This window comes from Arachis ipaensis, chromosome B04, assembly GCF_000816755.2.
Source record: "Arachis ipaensis cultivar K30076 chromosome B04, Araip1.1, whole genome shotgun sequence".
NCBI lineage: Eukaryota > Viridiplantae > Streptophyta > Magnoliopsida > Fabales > Fabaceae > Arachis > Arachis ipaensis.
Genome location: NC_029788.2, coordinates 81694462 through 81705075, shown reverse-complemented (window position 1 = coordinate 81705075; position 10614 = coordinate 81694462). Strand labels below are relative to the sequence as shown.

The 10614-nt window shown below is 34.0% G+C and overlaps 1 protein-coding gene and 1 long non-coding RNA gene across 2 annotated transcripts; both read left to right on the top strand.

Annotated features, from left to right (window-relative positions):
* LOC110270684 lies at window positions 1794-2376 on the top strand. The gene is made up of 2 exons (XR_002360327.1): window positions 1794-1943; window positions 2094-2376. It is a non-coding gene; the product is annotated as an uncharacterized LOC110270684 (long non-coding RNA).
* Window positions 3297-3704, top strand: LOC110271519. Its single transcript, XM_021122474.1, has 2 exons — window positions 3297-3515; window positions 3603-3704. The coding sequence occupies exons 1-2, from the start codon at window positions 3312-3314 to the stop codon at window positions 3702-3704; spliced, it is 306 nt and encodes a 101-aa protein (XP_020978133.1). The 5' UTR covers window positions 3297-3311.

Sequence of the window (10614 nt, the reverse complement as noted above, 5' to 3'; positions counted from 1 at the left end):
AAGTTCAAATATCAAAATTTATAACTTCTAAAAATTAAAATAAATATAAATAATAAATACAAAATATTCTATCATCAAAAGTAATAACAATAAGGCTGCTTTTATTTACAAGCATAGGACACAGAGACAAGAACACAGAACTATAAAATTATGTTTGGCATATGACACAGATATTATATCTAGAGATATTGAATTAGTGTATTTTATATCTTTCTTAACAGAAATGATATAAAGACACTGACAAAAGACAAACTTATTTTTTTATTTTTTATTATTCGTATCAATTTTTCATAATTATATTTTTTATCTAAAGCTTTTGTATGAAAAAAATTAATTATCAATTAGACTTTCATAATTTATTTTTTTATATTGATTTTATCACTAAACAAAATACAAAAACATTAATTTTTGTATTTTTGTTGTTTGTATTTTATTCTTAATATCCTGTCTTATCTTGTTCTTACAACCAAACATAGCCTAATAAAAAAGTTTTCATATAAATAAAAAATCAGAAAATCTCCACATACAAATGTTTCCCTATACAAGTCTTATAAGTCCTCCATACTCCTTATCCCTAAAACGCGCTTCTCTCTGGACGTATGTTTCACGCGCCTGTTTAACAGATTTTTCAATTAAGGAACGTGCGAATATATAACTTCCTTTTTCAAAAGGATTTCGTTTCTTTTTTTGAATTTCTTCTCCGTTTCCTTGCGTTCTCTCCTCGGTCTCTTTCGAGCGTTTCTCTGTGTCTTCTTCTTCCTCCTTTACCTGCGTTCTCGCTTCAGTTTTTGCGAATTGTTTTGCGTTTGAAGATAATGGATGATTTAGCTTCAGATTTTCAGCTGAACCAGAGCGAAGTGGATTTTGAGACTGTATCCAATGAAGTTCCTGAGGTGTGATTTAGATTGAGTTATTAATTGAATGTGAATTTGAATTTGATTAGTAGTTTTTTTTATTGTGTAGCTGAATAATCTATGTACCTTTGCTGTGATATTTTCTGTTTGTTCTTCCTTATTTCAACTGAATCTAATGCACTAGTTCTCCTTAGAATTAAAACAATTTTTCCATTTTATATCAGATATTCGGGTGTAGATCAGACAAATTTGGGTGCATTGAAGGAAATTTTGGGTGCATTTACAGTTTGTTACAGTTTATTATTTTAGTTGAATTTTTTCGTTTCTGTTTTAATATAGTCTATTTTTTTAGTGTATTTTTGCAGACCTTCTGTGCAGTTGATGACCAGTTTGTTCCCAAGGTTGGGATGACTTTTAGAACCCTTGACGATGCTGCAAAATTCTACAAGGATTGTTCAAAGCTTGCAGATTTTTCTACAAGAGTTCGGTGCACAAATAAGAAGGAAACGAAATTAAGAATCAATTGATTACATGTACTAGAGAGGGAAAATGCAAATCGAAAATATCTCCGACCGAGAAGACGAATCTCTCAGTTGGTTTAAATTATCCTGCAAGAATTTATATACACGTATTGAAGGATGTTGGTATTTGGATCATTTCGAAGGTCGTGTTGCATCATTCACATCCTTGCTGTCCAGATCAAGCACAGATGCTCAAACAGCACAGGGAACTAAGCTTCTCCATGCGTCGTACAATAGAGAATAACGAGGAAGCCGGTATCAGACCTAGCAAAACTTTCCAATCATTTGTTGCAGCAGCCGGGAGTCACCGCGAGTTAAATTTTATCGAAAAAGACGTGAGGAATTACATCACTAGAGAAGTGCGGAATGTTTCGGAACAAGAGGATACAAAAGAATTCGGGAAATACTTATTAAGAATGAAAGAGAAGAATCCGAATTTTTTTTTCGAGCTTGAACTCGAGGACAATCAGTCCATTAAGCTTGCTTTTTGGGCAGATGCAAGGAGCAGAGCTGCCTGTGAGTATTTTAGAGATGTTATTTCATTTGACACCACCTACAATACAAACAGGTAACATGGTGTTCTGGTTTATGATGCTAAATTAATGTTGTTTTATGAATCTGCTGCAGAGGTGTATATTGGCAGTTTTTGGGTGCACAGAATCATTATTCGGGTGCATTTTGTAGATAATAATTCTGTTTTTGTGGTAATCTGTTTCAGGTATAATCTGGTTTGTGATTTTTTTGTCGGGGTGAATCATCACGGTCAGTCAATACTTCTTGGATGTGCTTTGATGAAAAACGAAGAAATTAAATCATTCAAATGGTTATTTCAATATTGGCTTCATTGCATGGGAGGAAATGCTCCAAAAGGGATTCTCACCAATCAATGCGCGTCAATGAAAAGGGCTCTCGAGGCTTGTATGCCCACAATAATTCACCGTTGGTGTATTTGGCACATCACGAAGAAGATTCCAAGCAAATTAAACGGGTACAAGGGACATGCAGAAATCCAACAAGAAATGAGCCAAGTTGTTTGGAACTCTCATAACGAAGATTCATTTGATAGGAATTGGAATAATTTTCTGCTGAAGTATGGTCTTGTGGACAACAAGTGGCTTTCAGGTAATGTTTTTTAAAATCTACAGCAGAGGTGCAATATGCATGTTTTTGGGGTGCATTTTTGTCTGATTTGGGTGTATTTTGCAGATCTTTATGAAGACCGTCATATATAGGTTCCAATTTATCTGGATCACCACTTCTAGGCTGGGATGAGAAGCACACAAAAGAGCGAGAGCATGCATTTATTTCTTACAAGTTTATTACCCGAAACAGCTCGCTTATTCAATTTGTCAAACAATATGATAATTGCCTCGGAAGCAGGGAGCAAGCAGAGAGAGAATCAGATGCTGCAGATTTTCATACGGTGATACCGTGTGCAACAAAATCCTCCATTGAAGCTCAGTTTCAACATGTGTACACTCACCAAAAGTTTAGGGAAGTCCAAGCACAATTCAGAGGGAAGGCGAATTGCATCACAAAATTAACAAACTCCGCTCTAGGCTATTCAGTATACGAAGTTGGAGAACAAGCTTCTAGTTCAATATTCAACAAGTTTGTGGTTACTTACGACTCAGTAGCAGCCCAAGTGAAATGACAATACTTATTATTCGAGTCAAGAGGGATATTGTGCCGTCACACACTAAGTGTGTTAAGCTTTGAACGAGTAACCCAAGTGTCACCAACGTATATATTGGAACGATGGAGTAAGACGGTAAAGAGACGACACATACACATCAAGAGTAGCCACGACGAGCCACTATTGGAGCCAAGAAGCAAGGGATTTGACGAATTGGTGTTTAGTTCGCAAAATATTTGCGAATTTGCATCAGAATTGGAGGAGCTGACTGCCATTCTACACCGTTCGTGCCATAACGTCATGGTTGAGATGGAAGAACTGAAAGCCAAAAGGAAGGGGACATGTTCGTTATCTCACGAAGATGCCAAATTGGAATCCGTTAACGAGCTTCAAAGCCCTTCAAGGGTTCGAACAAAAGGACATCCAAAAAATAGGTTAGGTTCAAAGTTGGAAAAACAGATTGCAAATGCCTCAAAGAAGAAGAAAATGAAAGCTTTAAATGAGGTAAAAGTCATGTTCTTTAAATATGTGGTGATTGAGTTTAATTTTCTTGTTAATAGTTTTGCTAATATGTGAGTTTATTATTTCCAGTTAAACCTCTTTGATTCTACATCAGTGGTGCGTCCAAATTCCAGCCAATATCAAGGATGTGTTATGAATTATAAGGTTCAGGGAACCAGCAGCAGGGGATAGTTTTTTGGGTGTATAGTTACATAATATGGGTGTAAAGATTAGTTTTTTGGGTGTATTTCTGAATTTTCTTGTGTTTGACATTTTACATTTATATATTTTTAGATGCTGCTGTTTGTGTTATAAATTATTATTTTGTTTAGTTTTTATGGTTTAGGGTTTAGAGTTTAGGTTTTAGGCTTTAGGGTTTTAGGTATTTAGGGTATATATTTGGGTGTTTATGGGTTATATTTGGGTGTATATTTAGGGTTTAGGGTTTAGGGTTTAGGGTTTAGGGTTTAGGGGTTTAGGGTTTATGATTTATGATTTATGGTTTTGGGGTTTAGGATTTTAGGGTTTATGGTTTTGGGATTTAGGGTTTAGGGTTTAGGGTTTAGGGTTTTGGGATTTAGGATTTTAGGGTTTAGGGTTTAGGTTTTAGGGTTTAGGGTTTAGGATTTAGGATTTTAGGATTTAGGTTTAAGGGTTTAGGGTTTAAGGTTTAGGGATTTGGTTTTAGGGTTTAGGATTTTATGGTTTAGGGTTTAAGGGTTTTAGGGTTTAGGGTTTAGGGTTTAGATTTGGATTCTCTAAAGTTTAAATTTCACTTTAGAGAGTAAAGTGTGATCTCTCACCATTTATTTTATAGGTGGGACCAAGAATAAATATGAGAGAGAAACCATTCAAGGGTAGAAGATCACACTTTATCCTCTAAAGTACAAATTTAAAATTTAGAGGATCCAAATTCTTAGGGTTTAGGGTTTAGTTTTTAGTGTTTAGGGTTTTAGGGTTTAGGGTTTAGGGTTTAGGGTTTAAGGTTTAGAATTTTAGGGTTTAGGGTATTTAGGGTATATATTTGGGTGTATACGGGTGATATTTGGGTGCATAACTAAAGTAATTGGGTGCATTATTTGGTTTGGTTTTGTTTTTCTTTATTTTCTATGTACCTGTAATTTACAGCCTTTGAATACAGCACAGACAGTTTATTTATCCAAACAAATTTTATAATACAAATCAATAAAATATTCACAAAATTTACAAGTGTTCAAACTATTTCAAAACTACATAAAACTGAAGTCAATCACTATCACTTTCAATGTCATAAGAATCTACTTGACAATATGGGCTTAACAAAGCTACAGATGGCTTCGACAATCTCATTGTTTCACTTCCCTTGATCGCTGCATCTCTGTCGCGATTCATGTCATGAAAAAGAATTCGGGAAGCAAATTCAACTCTGAAGTAGTCGACCTCCGCCTATAGTTTGAAAGAATATTATTTGAATTAAATCTATTAATTCAGAAAAGTAATAGAGAGAGATATATAGTTTTAAATATAATTACTTGAGTCCAATTGTCCCACTCATACTTCTCCTTTTTAATGTTTTGAGGCTCAATTATTTCAAGTCATTTCATGACATAAATAGCACAATTATAGCTGAAAACCAAAAATAATTTAACAAATTAAAATAGGTCAGCAATTGAAAACACAATTTTTCAGAGTGAAAGATATGTACTCTGTGTTTTGGCCTAAAATGTCAATGTAAGGAGGCTCAATTTCACGATCTTTTTTTTTAGAGGTGCCCCCAGCATATACTCTAATTCTTGAAAGCACATACCCCTAAAAACAAAAAACAAAGCCGAATATAAGAAGGAATAAGTCAAATAAATCAATACACCCAAATATAAACAATATACACCCTACTTTGATTTGAAATGCACCCAAATTTCAGAACGCAAAAAACATGTCCAACTTACAATAAACTTATTTATCTTCATTCTGTCTTTGGAGGGACACGTCTTGTGGTAAGGGTCAAGTATATAAAACTTTTTCTTTCTTACATCAGCCACCCACATCCACCAATGATTTGAACAGCAAACAGGCGCAAAAATCTAAAACATCTCCACATTGAACAATGTTTTAGTTTAGTTCATAGATAACCAAAGAATTGTGATAAGAAGTTTTAGAAATAAAAACTTACATATGGATGTGATGCTAATTTTTTCCGGTCCAAAAAGGATAAAAACATTGGGTAGTCTTCAACATTAAATGGCTTTTTGGACTTTGGCTGTAAGAACTCCCCATTTGGATGATTACCAATGGCCATGTTCTGCAGCATTTGTGAAACACCCAAAGAAATCGTTTAATGCACCCAAAAGATAACAAAATGCACCAAAAAGATAACAAAATGCACCCAAAATTTTAAACATTACACCTTACCACAATATTAGGTGGGAGACAGTAGATTTCTTCCTCGAATCTTTTAATATTCTGTTGGTTGAGGATTAGGCACATGACAGTCACAATCTAGAAAAATAAAACAGCCAAATTAATTACATCAATTAATATTGCAGCCACATTTCATAAGATAATCATTAATCTTGTTCTAATCTTATGTCAGCTTCAATATATGAATTAGCTTTTAAGGATGCAAAGTGGACTTTTGACAGCACCAACGGTTGTTGGGCGTTCAATGTGCAAATTGAATCATACTCATCAGTACTGTCGTCCGCGTATGTCCTGATACATGTCACCCAGAGGTAGCATTTTTCTTTCATTTTGGGAGACATTAAATTTCTCCTCACAGGAGTTTCAAATTTGTCAAAAGTCTGGCCCACGGTTTGTTTTTCAGTTGGTGGAGTTTTACCTTCTGGGAAATCTGGTGTTTTCTTTTCTCCACTCTTTGCAATCTTTTCTACTAGCACATCTAATTCTTCCATTAGTATTTTGGTTTCTGGACTTTTTACCACCTGAGCTTCTACTTGCCCAACACCTTCTTGGGTCTGTATTTCTTCTTGGCTTGAATCAGTCAAGCCAAGACTGAATGATGGCAACGGTAATTCTTTAGGTACATAGGACGCTGTCCTGGCCATCATCAATAGTGCAGCAGCAGTCACTTCAGGGGCTGGATCCCTGCGTGTTAACTATTAACATATATCGTACTATAAGAATAAGAATAAACGAATAATTTTAAAAATCAATTTATATTTTGATGAACTTACATTTTAGATGGAGCTGGTGGCATTGTTGGTGTGCTTTTATCAACTTTTGGTGGTTCTGGAGTGCTGTGGGGTTAGAGAAAATGAATCAGGTTAAAAAAAATCGATTTCAGCTCAATTATCAGGATATATATCCAAATAAGATAACAATATACCCAAAAAATAACAAAATGCACCCGAATAATGTTGCTCACCTCTCTGTTGGTGGGGATGGTTCAAATGGTGGGACAGGGCTTTCAGAATAAATATCATTTACTATATCAAAATTCTATCAATTAACAGAAGATAAATAATCAGCAACCAAAACACCCTAAAAAAAAGTAATATGCACCCAAATTCAACATACCCTTGTTGACGTTTTCTTAAAAATTCTTCTATTGTTTCAGTTCCAATTTCAGTTCTGACAGTACATTCAAAATTACATGTTAACAAAATATAGTTCTGATTACAAAGTTTAAGATAGGTTTAGAAAGTATCTTACCCATCGTAGGAATGATTTTCTTCTTCTGAAGACGAATCCTCAATTACGTGCTTCCTTTTTCTGGATTACGTCCTGAAAATCAAAAAATTATGAATCAGACAAATACAATAATATTGATGATGAGATACTGTCGAAGGCAGTTCATACTTTTTGGCAGCAGTGTAAATTTTTTTGCTTGTTTTTTGTTTTTTAACTGGCAAGGATTCTTCACTCCTGAAATTAAATGAGAAACAATGTGTTAATACATTAAATTTTGATAGAAACAGGAAAGAAAGTGATGATAATTTCAGAATCTTACTCATTAGTAGATTCACTTTTGCTCTCTGAAATGGAATCCTCCAAAATCTGCTTTCTCTTTCTGGATTCCATTCTGGAAAGCAAACACTTATTAGGGAAAAACAACTTAAAATTGACAAAATGCACCCAAAAATATTACTTACATTTTGGCTCCCTTTTGGGTTGTTTCCTTGTAGGCTCCTCTTTGTCTTCTTCCGACTCAGACTCAGAGGAAACATCAACATCAGTCTCTGATGAATCATTCTCAGAGGAAGAACTTGGTTTCTTTTTTTTTTTTTCTTTTCTTTTTTCTTTTCTTTTTCTTTCATTTCTTTCAGTTTCTTTTTTGTCTTCGCCATCTTGATGATGCCCTGACATAGTAGAAATGTTAGTTTACAACATCTAGATAAATAAGAGAACGTATTCTGTTTGCTTACCATATGGCCATCTATCTCTCCTCTAATTCTTGCAACCAGCTGCTCTCTGTTCTAGTTGCTAACCCAGGGAACTGCAGCTTTTTTCTCTCCTTTCTTCTCCTTGTTTTTAGCGAGATAGAAATATATTATCATCAAGGCATAGAGGCACCCATTGATTGATTTTTTCTTTTTCAGACAGAAATTTGTTATGCCTTTAACGATGAAATTCAGCACATGGGCTCCCCAGTTGCCCTCTGTTATTTTCTCCATCTGAAAAATTGGAGCTATGTGCGCAGGTGATACTTTGGTTATTGTACTTGGTAGCAAGAACGCCATCTGAATATAGAGGATGAAAATCCTCTTAAACATCAGCCAATCTTGTTCATTTTCAACACCGATGCTCATCATCTCATCGGTCAGCTGCTTCAGAGTGTTGCCCTGGAACCTTCTAAAAATGAGTTGGTTCTCTTCGGAGAGATTCTTAAAACTCACTTTTTCAGAAAATAGATCTCCTACAAAAAAGAAAACAATTTATTACTTGAAATGCACCCAAATATGATTCATATGAACCCAAATATCACTCGTGTGCACCCAAATATCACTCACATGCACCCCAAATATTGCTCATGTGCACCCAAATATCACTCACGTGCACCCAGATATCACTCATGTGCACCTAAATATCACTCATATGCATCTAAATCTATTACTTGATTACATGAGATTAGAATAAGATAATGCGAAGAATACATTACAGATAATGGAACTATAGAGGTTTTCTGTAACCAGTTACCTGATGCATTGATGCCAAGGGCATCCCCTATTATTTTCGGTCTAATCTTAAAGGAACCATAGCTGGTTTCCAGTGTGTTTTTCTCCAATTTAAAGGAGTTATCCAACTCCTTTAAAAGTTTGTGAGGCACATTCATAGGCGGGATGTGCATGAGTCCCCCAAATCCTAATTCACAAACAATTACTTTCTTCGGTTCACTCATCTTTTGAAATTTTTTGCTCAGTAGTCTGGTAGCACACTTCAAGTCTTTGGTTTGCTGTAAACAAAGTAAAATTAGAGTCATTTAAATAACCTATATTTGTATTAGGAAAAATTGACTTGTTGTAAGATATATATATATATATTCACTTACGTTGTATTTTTTCCACTTTGGTTTTTGGTTGTCATTTTTTCTGCAAGGAAAAAAAATACTGTTAATAGATAAAAAAATGTACCTAAATACCAGAGCTATACACCTAAAAACCAGTCACGTGCACCCAAATTCCAGCCACAAACACCCAAATCCAGTTCTATACACATTTTGTTTTTTTCAATTAAACAAAACTAAATGAGTTCAAAATCACATTCAACTCAACCAAACAAGTAAAATTATAAATTAAACGAGTTCAGAATGATATTTTAGTTCAAAATGCCACTAGAAGCACTAGTCGCATTCTATACTGACATATACACCCAGAAATGCTCCATACACAGTTTATATGTATACAAACCTACTTAAAAGGCCTCCTAACATTCACAAAACAGAGTTTATATGTATACACCCAAATATCATTTCTCTTGAACTACATAAAATAGCATAAACAACTTGAAGAGTTTCATTAGAACAGTAATATGAGATCTAAACCTAGAATAGTCAAACAGAAAGAAAAATACCACAATATAGTACTTCGATTTCGAAATCAGAAATAGAAATGTGAAAAACCTAAATGAAAAACGAAACAGTATCTTGAATGATGTTTGTTCGTTCTTTTTGGTGTTATTTGATGGAGATTTGAATATTTGCTTCTTGATTTGTTGTACTTTTTGCGAGGACTTGGACGGTTTCTTCAGAGCTTTTTTTTTGTTTTGAACGTGGCTTGAATCTTGAGCGTTTGTGTATTGATTGAGGAAGAAGAGGAAGAGTTTTTTATTATGAACATGCTTTGGAGCAAGTGAAACGGTTGAGTATCGCACGTGGTTTTCACGTTCGAGTGTGGAGTGTGGGTGCGCGTCATTTTTTGTTGGGCTTGGACAGCTTGTATAACTTGTAAGCCAAAAAGGCTTGTATGTGTAGTAGGCTTGATAAAAAATACTACTCATCACACATCATAATCATTATTAATTATCAAAATATCTTCATCATTATTAAAAACAGTGACAATTGGTGAGTTGATTTGGGGCTGAGTTTAAAAATAAATTTGCTGGTTTGTAGGCCTGAAATTTAAGAGCCTCAACAGATTTATCTAATCACAATTAAACTAAATTAAATTTTCATGTATCATTTGTAAACACAAGTCTCAACTTATATGTAATACTCTCTAAAAATATATACTTGAAAATGAAATTCAAAGGCTACTAGTAGTGTTTTTCTTTGTCAGGAAGAAATACTAGTGTTTTGTAATGCCATAAGTCTATAGGTTTGAGCTAACCTCTTTTTAGCTGTCCCTATGTTATACTACTCTTAAAAAGCCATTGAGTATGGAGATCTTGCTCTTGAAATGATGAGATGGGCCTAACTAAATTTATAGCTAATATGATGTAAAAAGCAAGAAATGATGAGATGGGCTTAACTAAATTTATGGCTAATGTAATATAAAAAATAAGATTATCAAACTATTTTAGTGATTATTTTATTGGTCTAATTGGTTTAACTATTAGTTTAATCAAAAAATGATTTTATAATAAATAAAATATAAATAAATTATTAAAAAATAATTATAGTATAATATAAATTTTAAAATATCATTCAAATTTAAAATATTATATCAAT